Source organism: Dipodomys spectabilis, unplaced genomic scaffold (assembly GCF_019054845.1).
Source record: "Dipodomys spectabilis isolate Male_0828 unplaced genomic scaffold, ASM1905484v1 ptg000331l, whole genome shotgun sequence".
Taxonomy (NCBI): Eukaryota; Metazoa; Chordata; class Mammalia; order Rodentia; family Heteromyidae; genus Dipodomys; species Dipodomys spectabilis.
In genome coordinates, this window is record NW_024871008.1 from 395,625 (window position 1) to 409,309 (window position 13,685).

The following is a 13,685-nucleotide window of genomic DNA, read 5'->3' on the forward strand; positions in this document are numbered from 1 at the left end:
CCACCCATCCACCGCAGCAAAGTCCACTCCCGGTGGCCCGAGGACTGACCTGTCTTGACACAGAGTCCAGGAGAGGTGAGGGCGAGGGGCGGTTCCAGAAGGTGCTGGACGGACCAAGAGGCCTGACAGACGCACGCTGGGAAGCTGGAATGCACTGAGACCCCAGGGCAGAGGAGGGCCCTGCGACCCCCGCGAGCCGTCCAGCAGAGGGCGCCGGCAGCGCCGTGGGGTGCTCTGGAGAGCAGGGGCCCTGTGAGGTCACGGAGGGCACAGGGCACAGCTGTGAGCTGGGGACCAGGGGCCCCAGGGTGTCTGGGGTGTTGTGGGGTGAGAAAGCGCCTTGGGGGGTCACAGGGCGTCGTGGGGGTTGCCAGGGAACACTGTGGAGACAGGAGCTCCGACTTGGTGAAGTCTGCCCAGGCTTCTCAGAGGGCCAGCACCCCCCCCCCCCCCCCCCGACCTCTGCTTGGAGTCCTCCCACAACGGAGACCAGGAATGAGGGATTCGGTAGCAAAGGTGGACCCGGGAGAACAGAGCTGTGCGGCGGAAGCAAATCAGACCAACACGGAGCCCGCTGACGACAGACAGGCCTAGCAGTGGCTCAGACACGCTGGTGCACTGTTCTAGCCTGTAAACTCTGAGCCGGGCACCAGTGGCTCATCCCTGTACCTCTAGCTACCCAGGAGGCTGAGATCTGATTGCGATTTGAAGCCAGTCAGAGCAGAAGAGTCCCCATGAGACTCTTACCTCCAGTGAGCCACCAGAAAACCAGACATGGCTGTGTGGCCCAAAGTGATAGAGCACTGCCCTTGAGCAAGAGCCCAGGGACAGCGCCCAGGTGCTGAGTTCAAGCCTCATGACTGACAAAAGAAAGGAAAGAAAGAAGGAAAGAAGGAAAGAGAAGGAAGGAAGGAAGGAAGGAGAGAGAGAGAGAGAAAGAAAGAAAGAGAGAAAGGAAGGAAAGAAGGAAGGAGGGAGGGAAAGAAGGAAGGAGGGAAGGAAGGAAAGAACGAAAGAAAAGGAAAGAATGAAAGAAAGAAAGACAGAAAGGAAGGAAGGAGGGAAAGAAGGAAGGAGGGAAGGAAGGAAAGAACGAAAGAAAAAGGAAGGAAGGAAGGAGGGAGGGAGGGAAGGGAATGGGAATTCTGGAAGCTAGGTATATGATACAGTGGTAGAACACTTGCTCAATCCCTAGTGCTGCAAGAAAAGAAGATTCAGAGAATCAGCGAGCGCGCGCGGTCATGAGCGGGAGTGGAGTGACAGAGAGGGCAGTTCAGCACTAGTGCGGCTGACCTGCGGTCCTCAAGGTTCAGAATTCCTTTAAGTTGTTGCTCTGCCGCCTCGAATAACTGGTCTCCTTGTCCCCCCGTGGTCCAGGGTGGCCGCTCCAGTGCAGGCAGCACGTGCTCTTCTAGCCAGCAGGAAGAGCCCAGAGGACGCCACGGCCTTCCCAGGTTTAGGCACATGACCACGCCTTACTGCAAGGATCCCTTTCCCTGAGGGAGAAAGTGAGGCTCGGGAACTCAGCAGCCTCATCCCAGGCCACAGGGTCTCAGACGACCACTGAGAATCAGAAGCAGAATCAGAGATGTTGTGTTCCACCAACTCGGATCCACATCACCCACCAGCACCTGAGCCTTGGGACTGCGTCCCCAACCGGTGCCTCTCCTACGCCTCACGCCTCCTCCTGAGAGACTTGAGTCTACCCAGCATTCATTTCCAACGTCCTTACTGAGAAATGCCAATTTTATTGTTGAAGAAATCTTGATCCTGTCTTTGTTGTTGGTCGTGGGGCTTGAACTCAGAGCCTGGGCACTGTCCCTGAGCTTTTTTGCTCAAGGCTAGCAGCTCTACCACTTTGAGCCACAGCTCCACTTCTGGTTTTCTGGTGGTTCGTTGGAGATACAAGGCTGGCTTCAAACCTTGATCCTCAGTTCTCAGCCTCCCGAGTAGCTAGGATGACAGGCGTGAGCCACCGGCACCCGGCTCTTATCTCCACTTTCTAAGGGCATAAGAGAGGTGGCTCCCTGCCCAGAGGTCCCCACACCCAAAGGTCGGCAAGCCAGGGCCCACACTCAAGCGACGGCAAGCCAGGGCAGACGGCTTCACCCCGTCTGCAGAGAGGGCCACTTCATCTTCACAGACAACGGCAAGAAGCCTCAAAGCCTTGACACCAGGCCAGTCGCTGGCCACTCCCTGCGCCCCCTGCTCAGGAGGCTGGGATCTGAGGATCGTGGTTTGAAGCCAGCGCGGGCAGGAAAGTTTCTGAGACATTTCTAAACCATGCAACCAAGTCTGTTATTAGGCATGGGTTTTTTAATGTCTTCAGAAGTTCCATATGTAGGGAAAAGTACCTGCCACGTAACATATTGGAACTTGCAAGCCTCATCTCTGCCTAGAGAAGGAAAGTTACCCTGGGGCTTGCTTAACTAGGAGGCCAGTGCGTCTGACGACCCCAAGAACACGGAGATGAACATGGCAGACAGATTGCCCACCATCCACACCGGCACCACCAGGCCTAGCCCTTCCTGAGGCCCACAATCCTCAAATCATCATCGTCACCACAGAAATCTGGGATATATGTTTCTTGGGGCTCACCAGAAAATGGGGTGAGGGGAAATGCCATTTTCGAAATGATTCTGGCAGGATTTCCTTGCGGACGGTCTTGTCACCACCGAGCCGGGAGGCCTGAGCCGTGGCAATCTCAGCCTCCCTCCTGCATGGCAGCCAGCGGGAACAGAGCCGAGGGGGCGCCGGGCGGGTGGCTGTGGAGAGCGCACACTCTCCACCCTGTGAGACTCTTACCTCCCATCAACCACCAACGCGCGCGGAGCAGAGCTAGGTTCAAGGGGAAGGGCACTGGCCTGGAGCAGAGGAATCCAAAGGGCAGTGCGGAGCCTGAGTCCATGTCCTCGTGCTGGCACCGCACACACGCGCGCACACGCACACACACGCGCACGCACACACACACGCACATGTGCGCAATGCATGCGCAGACATGCGCACACGCGTGTGTGCACACATGGACACACACATGCACACACACGCTCACACACATGTACGCACTCACAGACACGCACACTCGCACACACGTGTGCACACACATGCGTGCACACGCACACACACGTGCGTGCACACACGCACACGTGTACACGCATAGACACGCACACAACTACACATGTACATATTCACACACAGACACATGCGCACACATGCACACATTCACACGCACACACACAGCGCACATGCACACACACTCATGTGCACACACACACGTACACATGCACACATGCATGCACGCATACACACATGCACGCACGCATGCGCATGAACACACACACGCACACATGCATGCGCGTGTACACACATGCACACACGCAGCACACATGCATGCACGCATGCGCATGAACGCACACACGCACACACGCATGCGCGTGCACACACATGCACACACGCAGCACAATGCATGCATGCACATGTGCACTTGCACACACATGCATGTGTGTACACACACATGCAGATGCACACTCAAAGGATCCATGGGAACATTAAAAATGTCTATTATTAAGTAAAAAAGTAAATGGATGAAATTTTTATCTCATGTAAATTAAAATAAAGTAAAGGGCTGGGAAGGTGGCTCAGTGGTAGAGCGCTTGCCTAGCATGCCTGAGGCCCTGGGTTCTATTCCTCAGCACCACATACACAGAAAAGGCCGGAAGTGGCACTGAGGCCCAATTGCTAGACGGCTAACTTTGAGCAAAAGAAGTTCAGGGACAGTGCTCAGGCCCTGAGTTCAAGCCCCAGGACTGACAAAAATAAATAATAAAATGCATTCAAGTGCTAGAAGAATAGATTTGTGCTTGACACTTTCGTTTGCTTCACTAGTGAACTGTGGGTTTGGAGGTGTGGTTCAGTAGGTCAGAAAGAGCACCAGCCAATGAGCAAAGCATCTGGTCCTGAGTTCCAGTCCTTCTGGCAAAAAAAGAAAAGAAATATACTTTGCTTCTTCCTTATGCTACTTTGCTTCTTCCTTATGCTACTTTGTTTCTTTGAAACTTCATACCACAAATACACTTTCCTATAAACTTTATTTTCTTGTTAACCTGTTGCTTTATCATTGTTTATTACTGTAAACATTTTCCCTTTAAAGGCAGCCTTACTGTGGGACCCGTGATCTGGGATGCAGGGGAAGGAGCCCCGGTGCTGGCTGAGCCCTGAGCGATGGGACCCCTGTGGTCCCTGCCGGGCTGTTCCCAACACTGTCCCTGTCTTTCTTGGCAGAGAACTTTGGCCCAGAACTCCTGGGGCTCCTGCTCTTCCCTGTGGACTGTGGACTTTGCCATCCATTCCTTCCTCCTCTAACGCAGGAAGAAACACCTCCCTGACCACTTGGCATCCTCCACAACAGTCCAGCTGTTCCTGTCTTGCAGCCTCTTTCTAATGGGGAGCCCAGGGCCACCTGGGAGGACAGGAAAACAAACACTTTCCTCTGAGACGTTACCCTCCCCCCAATACTGTGGTATTGCTTGTCCTTACCCCTCTTCCTAAGACCTGCAACCCTTGGGAAATGTGTTTGACCAACCTCCAAGAGCCTGAATATGATCAAAGAGATGCTGCCCTGCCCAGAGGCCCCAGAGCGCCTCCCCCACAGGAGTGGGTCAGGGTGGGCGGCTGCAAGCACCTACTTCTCGTTAGATCCGCCCAGGAAAATAGTCCCTTCCCTTTGTTCTCTGTCTGTGCAAACTGCACGTGCCCGCCCCCCCTCCCCCCCCCCCGCCCCCCAGCAGTCCCATAAACTGTCAGCACCTGTATCGACCAGGCCACTGGTCCCTGACACCTGTGGGGCAGTGGCAGTGGGGGTCCCCTCCCCCCCAAGGTCACTTTCTCATTTGCTGAGGCCCCCTCCTACCCTTCCCTGAATAATCCCCCCCACTCACTCAAGCTGCAGCCGGGTAGGTTAGCTCTCCCGGTAAACTCTTTTCTGCCTGAACCCTGTGGTGGTCTCCTTTCGGCAAGTTTTACATCTGGTTCCAGAACCCAGGAGAGGACAGTGTCAGGGGTCATCGGACCCCCTCTGCATCTCTTTCCCAGGGTCACCCTGCTTCCAGCCGCCCCTCCTTGGACCCAAAGGAATCCCGTGTCAGACCTCCCAGCTCCCTACCTCTACCCTGCTGGCTGTGCAGCCATCCTACCATCTGTCTGGTGACATCTACAGACCCTCTGCTCGCCTGTCTCTCTTCAACATAGCGCCATGCCAGAGGGATCCCCGACACCTTCTGGCCAGTCTCTTCTAGTTTTGGGGACACTTGAATGGAGCGACCTGGGTGGGCTGGGACAGCTCCTCCTCGCAGACTCCTCCCCCACGCATCCCCACGGCTGGCTCTCTCTGAAGAATCCATAAATCTGATGCATTTTTTTAATTGCAATCAAGTCTGGCCACAGTACCCTACTCTCAGAGACTTGGACCGTGTCTGCCAGCACGATGGCAAGTGGTCAGATACACTCGGGCTTCCTTTGCTCTCCTTGCTCGTCCTTCTCTCTGTCTGTCCTCTCTAAGCAAACTCCCTCTGGCAACCTTCACCCCTGTGACCACAGGCCTGTGTGGCTGACAGATGGGTGGGCACCTCTGGAACAGCGACTTTCTTTGTCTTCTAAGTGTAATAGGAGCAGTTCAATCTCTCTCCCCCCCTCCCTCTCTCTCTCCCCCTCCCCTCTCCCTCTCTCCCTCCCCCTCTCCCTCTCTCTCTCCCTCTCTCTCTCTCTCTCCCTCCCCCTCTCCCCCCCCCCCCTCTCTCTTTCTCAGCTTGAACTCAGGTCTTGGACACCGTCCCTCAGCTCTTCAGCTCAATGTGAATGCTCTACCACTTGAGCCACAACACACTTCTGGTTTTCTGGTGGTTTATTGGAGATAAGAGTCTCACGGACTTTCCTGCCCGGGTGGCTTTGAACCGCGATCCTCGATCTCAGCCTCCTGGGTAGCTAGGATGACAGGCGTGAGCCAGCAACACTCTGCTCTCTCTCTTTCTTACTTGAAAGGTCTGGGCCTCCCTGCCCAGAATTAACACTTCCAACAACCATTTGCTGAGTTATACAGATCATCTGAAAATTAACAAATTTCATTATACAACATTTAAAACACAAACACGTTTGCACACATGTGCACACACACACACACACATTTGTTGGCACCACTGAGATCATCAGGCAAATCTCTAATATGGTTCATGGCAGCAATCAAACGTTTTTCCAAAATTCTAAATTTCCTATGAAAGCTTAAATAACTTACTACTAGCAGCCAATGCTATCTACCATTTTTCCTTGAAATGCAGGATCATTTCATTCATTTAACACAGTATCTTCCACTCTTCCTCAACAGAGCAATTTTTTTTTTTTTTTTGGGGTCCGGTCGTGGGGCTTGAACTCTGGGCCTGGGCGCTGTCCCTCAGCTCTTCAGCTCAAGGCTAGCACTCTACCACTTGAGCCACAGCGCCACTTCGGGCTTTCTTCTTTTTGCTTATGTGGTAATGAGGAATCGAACCCAGGGCCTCAGGCACACAAGGCAAGCGCTCTACCACTGAGCCATCTTCCCAGCCCAGAGCAATTTTTCTTTGTCAGCTATTATTAGGAAAACAGTTTCAAAATATCTTAGGTGTTACTTAGATTTCTTTTTTCTTTTCTATTCTTTTTCTTTTTTGTCGGTCATGGGGCTTGAACTCTGGGCTTGGGCGCTGTCCCTGCACTCTTCAGCTCAAGGAGAGTGCTCTACCACTTGAGCCACAGAGCCACTTCCAGTTTTCTAGTGGTTAATTGGAGATAAGTGTCTCACGGACTTTTCTGCCTGGGCTGGCTTTGAACCTCAGATCTCAGCCTCCTCACTAGCTAGGTTTACAGGCGTGAGCCACCGGCTCCCAGTAGTTACTTAGATTTCTATACACCACAATCTGAGAACGAGTAGCCCAACTCAATGAAAACAGATGTGTATTTGTAATGACTTTGCTACTATTTTTTTTTTTTTTCTTTTTGTGCTGGTCCTAAGACTTTAACTCTGGGCCTGAGAACTGTCCCTCAACTCCTGTGCTCAAGATTTACACTTGAACCATAGCTCCACTTCTTTGGTACTTAAATGGAGATGAGTCTCACAGACTTCCCTGGCTTTGAGCTGTGATCTTCAGATCTCAACCCCCAGAGTAGCGAGGATTACAGCTGTGAGGTACTGGCACCTGCTAAAATGTACGCTTGAATAAACTATATTATTTTAGTGTATGTAAACATCAAGGAAATTATACAGTGAGATTAATGCAATACAAACATCTACAGAGAATTTCAGAACTTTTTGTGACTTTAGTAGTTTAATTCTATGTAACCTAACTCCTTGCCAATTATTATTTTATGCATGTTTTGCTCAAAAGGTCTCCAAAGATAAGTTTTCAATTATCTGCTTGCATTTATTATAATAGCTGTTGCTATGTGATAAGCTATTAGTGCTCCTGGAAACCTGACATACTTTAGATTAATGTGCTCCTCATAGAAATGTTAGGATGTGGGAATTATTATCTCAACTGAGCAGATAATTGCTTGGTAACATCCCAGCAAAAAACAAAAAAAAAGTGTTGAATGAAGTTACTTGTCCAAAGTCCTCCTCCTTGGCCACGTCCCCTGCTAACATTCAGTAAACGGCAGAACCAGGACTCAGACCTGGCTCTGCACCTCCTCTTACCACTGAGTGTCGCCAATACTCACATAAAGAAAATGTATTCTGGGGCTGAATCATGGCTCAGGTGGTATAGAGTGCGTGTCAGCAACTACAGGGCCCGGAGTTCAAGCTCCGTTCCACCACCTCCACCACCAAAAAAAAAAAAAAAAAAAAGTATTACAAAAGGGGGAAACCTACTTCCTCCCTCTCTTGGCCTTCCTCTGTGGAAGTCCTGCCTGCTGTGAAGACCTGCTCCTCGGCGGGCTGAGCTTGCCTCTCCCACACATCTGCGATGGGGCCTGTCCTGGGAGCTCAGTCCTGCGGTTTAATTTTCTTGAGAAAACTCACAGTAGCAGGTGTCCCGGGTGGTGTGAGTTTTCTGTAATCCTCTCACCTTTACAGACCTACCCAACCAGCACAAAAATTCACTGCTCCTCTCCTTCCCTTGCATGGTTTTGTTTGGTTGTTTTGTTTGTTTGTTTTGCCTGTCCTGGGACTTGAACTCTGGGCCTGGGCGCTGTCCCTCAGCTCTTCAGCTCAAGGCTAGCGCTCTACCACCTGAGCCACAGCGCCACTTCCAGCTTTTTCTCTGTATGTGGTACTGAGGAATCGCCCCCAGAGCTTCATGCATGGGAGGCCAGCACTTTACCACGGAGCCACGTTCCCAGCCCTTGCAAAGATATTTTTAGAAAGCATTTGCCAGAGTCCTACTGTTTCCACCATGCGAGTGACTCAGGCCTAAGGGAGCCCGGTGACTCAGGCCTAAGGAAGCCTGGGCTCCACGCCTGGGCCTGCTCTCGTGAGCCTTGTCCCATTCTGTCTGGGCTAAGGCCGGAAACCACCATTTCCCCTGTTAGCAGGGACTTGCCCGAAGTCCCTGGGCATCCGACCAGGTGAGGAGGCTCAGCAGCTCAGAGTCCTGACAGGATCCCTTCTCCAGGGGGATCCCCAAGTCTGTGGCTCCTCCCACCCCCATGGAACTGAGCCGTCACCCTCTGGTCTCAGGGCTCCTCCCAGGTGCTAAGGAGGGCTGGACAAGGAGGATGGGTGATCCAGGGGCCCTGGCCTGGGTGGGAGAGGCAGGGAGGGGCAGGGACAGGACAGGAGTGAGCCCGGGGGTCACAGGGAGGGACAGGAGTGAGCCCAGGGGTCAGGACACAGGGACAGGAGTGAGCCCAGGGGTCAGGACACAGGGACAGGAGTGAGCCCAGGGGTCACAGGGACAGGACAGGAGTGAGCCTAGGGGTCAGGACACAGGGACAGGAGTGAGCCGGGGGTCAGGACACAGGGACAGGAGTGAGCCCGGGGGTCACAGGGACAGGACAGAAGTGAGCCCGGGGGTCAGGACACAGGGACAGGAGTGAGCCGGGGGTCACAGGGACAGGACAGGAGTGAGCCCGGGGGTCACAGGGACAGGACAGGAGTGAGCCCGTTGGGTCAGGACACAGGGACAGGACAGGAGTGAGCCTAGGGGTCACAGGGACAGGACAGGAGTGAGCCCCGGGGGTCAGGACACAGGGACAGGAGTGAGCCCGGGGGTCACAGGGACAGGACAGGAGTGAGCCGGGGGTCACAGGGACAGGACAGGAGTGAGCCCGGGGGGTCAGGACACAGGGACAGGACAGGAGTGAGCCGGGGGTCACAGGGACAGGACAGGAGTGAGCCCGGGGGCAGGACACAGGGACAGGAGTGAGCCCGGGGGCAGGACACAGGGACAGGAGTGAGCCCGGGGGCAGGACACAGGGACAGGAGTGAGCCCGGGGGTCACAGGGACAGGACAGGAGTGAGCCGGGGGGTCACAGGGACAGGACAGGAGTGAGCCCGGGGGTCAGGACACAGGGACAGGACAGGAGTGAGCCCGGGGGTCACAGGGACAGGACAGGAGTGAGCCCGGGGGCAGGACACAGGGACAGGAGTGAGCCCGGGGGTCACAGGGACAGGACAGGAGTGAGCCCGGGGGTCACAGGGACAGGACAGGAGTGAGCCCGGGGGTCACAGGGACAGGACAGGAGTGAGCCCGGGGGTCACAGGGACAGGACAGGAGTGAGCCGGGGGGTCACAGGGACAGGACAGGAGTGAGCCTGGGGGTCAGGACACAGGGACAGGACAGGAGTGAGCCCGGGGGTCACAGGGACAGGACAGGAGTGAGCCCGGGGGTCACAGGGACAGGACAGGAGTGAGCCCGTGGGTCAGGACACAGGGACAGGAGTGAGCCCGGGGGTCACAGGGACAGGACAGGAGTGAGCCGGGGGTCACAGGGACAGGACAGGAGTGAGCCCGGGGGGTCAGGACACAGGGACAGGAGTGAGCCCGGGGGTCACAGGGACAGGACAGGAGTGAGCCCGGGGGGTCAGGACACAGGGACAGGAGTGAGCCGGGGGTCACAGGGACAGGACAGGAGTGAGCCCGGGGGTCAGGACACAGGGACAGGACAGGAGTGAGCCGGGGGGTCACAGGGACAGGACAGGAGTGAGCCCGGGGGCAGGACACAGGGACAGGACAGGAGTGAGCCCGGGGGGGCAGGACACAGGGACAGGACAGGAGTGAGCCCGGGGGTCACAGGGACAGGACAGGAGTGAGCCCGGGGGCAGGACACAGGGACAGGAGTGAGCCCGGGGGTCACTGGGAGGGAAAGGAGTGAGCCCAGGGGTCAGGACACAGGGACAGGAGTGAGCCCGGGGGTCACAGGGACAGGACAGGAGTGAGCCCGGGGGGTCAGGACACAGGGACAGGACAGGAGTGAGCCCGGGGGTCAGGACACAGGAACAGGACAGGAGTGAGCCCGGGGGTCACAGGGACAGGACAGGAGTGAGCCCGGGGGGGCAGGACACAGGGACAGGAGTGAGCCCGGGGGTCACAGGGACAGGAGTGAGCCCGGGGGGGCAGGACACAGGGACAGGACAGGAGTGAGCCCGGGGGTCACAGGGACAGGAGAGGAGTGAGCCCGGGGGGGCAGGACACAGGGACAGGACAGGAGTGAGCCCGGGGGTCACAGGGACAGGACAGGAGCGAGCCCGGGGGGTCAGGACACAGGGACAGGACAGGAGTGAGCCCGGGGGTCACAGGGACAGGACAGGAGTGAGCCCGGGGGCAGGACACAGGGACAGGACAGGAGTGAGCCCGGGGGTCACAGGGACAGGACAGGAGTGAGCCTGGGGGCAGGACACAGGGACAGGACAGGAGTGAGCCCGGGGGTCACAGGGACAGGACAGGAGTGAGCCCGGAGGGTCAGGACACAGGGACAGGACAGGAGTGAGCCCGGGGGCAGGACACAGGGACAGGACAGGAGTGAGCCCGGGGGCAGGACACAGGGACAGGACAGGAGTGAGCCCGGGGGGTCAGGACACAGGGACAGGACAGGAGTGAGCCCGGGGGTCACAGGGACAGGACAGGAGTGAGCCCGGGGGCAGGACACAGGGACAGGACAGGAGTGAGCCCGGGGGTCACAGGGACAGGACAGGAGTGAGCCCGGGGGCAGGACACAGGGACAGGACAGGAGTGAGCCCGGGGGTACAGGGACAGGACAGGAGTGAGCCCGGGGGTCACAGGGACAGGACAGGAGTGAGCCGGGGGTCACAGGGACAGGACAGGAGTGAGCCCGGGGGCAGGACACCTGGCGGAGCTCCGGTGCAGGGCTGCTCCGGTGGAGGGCTCAGGAGAGGTCCGGGCTCCCTAGGGCAGGAGGCGGACGGGCTTCTCTGTTGCTCGGCCTCAGTATCTCTAGAGGAGATTTGGGAGGAACTGAATCCAGGCAGAGCTGGTGGTGATGTGGTCTGTGAGGACTGGCCCGGGAAGGGGTGCTGGGGGGAAGGGGCAAGCGCCCGCCCCCTCCAATGTCCCACCCTGACTTCCGTCTCCAGGCTCCACCCCTAAGCCTCAGGCTCCGCCCAGGCCATAGGCCCTGCCCCCACATCAGGCCCCGCCCACAACACTCAGGCTCCGCCCCACAGCCCCATGCCCCGCCCTTCAGGCCTTGGCACCGCCCCATGCCCTAGGCTCCACCCCCACGGCCCTGGAGAGGCTGCGGCAGGCCGGATTGGCTTAGACCAGGGCCTGGGCGGAGCCGACTTGGGGACACACCCAAGACCGGAAGGGAAGTCTTCATCCCTGGAGCTGGGAACATGAGGGCGGGCCAGCAGGCCGGTGTGGGGAGTCCGGGCCCTTCGGGGAGGAGGAAGTGGGGGTACCACTCACCCCGCCCCCGCCCACCCTCCAGGACCTCCACCCGCCTGCCAGGGCCATAAAGCTGGAAGCCAGGCCTGGGGACCGGGGCGGTGCCCTTGTTAGCTGGGGCAGAGGGGAAGCTGCTGGGCGGGGGCCAGGGGCCTGGGGGCGGGGGCCAGAGCCGGGGGCCGGGGGGCGGGGGCCAGGGCCGGGGCACGGGGGGCCAGGGCCGGGGCACGGGGGGCCAGGGCCGGGGGGCAGGGCCGGGGCACGGGGGCCAGGGCCGGGGCACGGGGGCCAGGGCCGGGGGCCGGGGGCCAGGGCCGGGGCACGGGGGGCCAGGGCCGGGGCACGGGGGGCCAGGGCCGGGGGCCAGGGCCGGGGCACCGGGGACCAGAGCCGGGGGCCGGGGGACAGGGCCGGGGGCCGGGGGCCAGGACCGGGGCACGGGGGACCAGGGAACAGGGACAAGGCCGGGGGCTGGGGGACAGGGCCGGAGACGCTGGGGGACGCTGGGGGACAGGGCTGGGGGCCCGGGGCACCGGGGGACAGGGCCGGGGGACCAGGGAACAGGGCTGGGGGACAGGGGCTAGGGGCTGAGGGACAGGGCCGAGGGGCCGGGGGACAGGGCCCGGGGCCGGAGGACAGGGCCGGGGGCTGGGGGACAGGGCCAGGGGCCAGAGCCGGGGCGCCAAGGGGCTGGGGGATAGGGCAGGGGGCCAGAGGACAGGGACGGAAGACGGGGGGCCAGGGCCAGGGCACCGAGGGACCAGGGGATAGGGCCGGGGTGCTGGGGCACCAGGGGACAGGGCTGGGGACAGGGCCGGGGCGCTGGGGGACAGGGCCAGGGGGCTGGGGGACAGGGCCGGGGGGGGGGGAGGTCGGGGGACTGGGCCGGGGGCCTGGGGCCTTCCCTGGCTGTCAGGTGCCTGGCTGGCACAGGGATCTCTGGCAGGGCTACCTGCTGTCCGCCCCCACAAGGACGGGAGGCTTCCAGGGACCTAGCCTTTCCTCTCTCCTTGGGAGTCCAGGCCAGAGGCCACGCGTGGTGAAGTGATGGCAGAGAAAGTTTGCTACTGGACAAGTTGTCACTGGAAAACACCACTTCATCCCGGGGGCGGAATCCGGGACAAGGGGTGTTGAAAGCGTGGTCCTGTGTCAGCTCTGATCTCAGCTCTGGTTCTCCAGTCCCTCACTGATTAGGAGGAAGTCGGTTCCTGGGGGAGGCGCCCTGTGCTTTGGGGTGCAGTCTGACCGTCATCATCGGCCCCACATGGGGTGCCACTCCTGCAAAGCCTTTTCCCTCTCAACCACCTTTTCCTCTTCTCTCCTTTCCTGTGCGCTCCTGCTCTGGAGCAAGCCAGCAGTTTGCTCCCCCTCCCCCCTCAAATTCTTTTCTGCCTGAACCAGGTGGCTGTCTCCTTTTGGCCAACCTTACAGATAGTTTCAGTCCTTTGTCACATAGATGTTATAGATCAGTTCTGTTTTTTCTGGAGGTCATCAAAGTGTGAGAGAATAGCTTAGAGCAAAGAGATGCAAAGCTTTTATCCTGCTTTGCTTAATTTGTGGCAGCAAAAACAGTTTAAGTATATTATGCTTTGACTAGACTGAAAATGAGTTGTGGGTAGGGTGAGAACCCCAACATTAGCAGGTCGGGTTTGAGTACTTACTGAGATTGCCTGTGAGAATTTCCTAGCCTTAGAGGTCTGGTCTACAGGGCCGAACACTCTACCCCCGCCAAGAGTTGGGAAGCTTAGTATTTTTCTCAGGGACTTTACAATTTCATCCATTTTGAATTTCCTTTGTATTTCCTCTTCACTCATGCTGT

At 57.9% G+C, this 13,685-nt stretch overlaps 1 protein-coding gene across 1 annotated transcript; it reads right to left on the reverse strand.

The window, feature by feature from the left end:
* Positions 1-11,976: 11,976 nt before the first annotated feature.
* On the reverse strand, positions 11,977-13,118 carry LOC122095029 (vegetative cell wall protein gp1-like). Its single transcript, XM_042665555.1, has 2 exons — positions 13,054-13,118; positions 11,977-12,556 (listed from the first exon to the last, which is right to left on the reverse strand). Exons 1-2 carry the CDS (start codon positions 13,116-13,118, stop codon positions 11,977-11,979), a joined length of 645 nt encoding a protein of 214 aa, XP_042521489.1.
* Between the last annotated feature and the right edge of the window lie 567 nt (positions 13,119-13,685).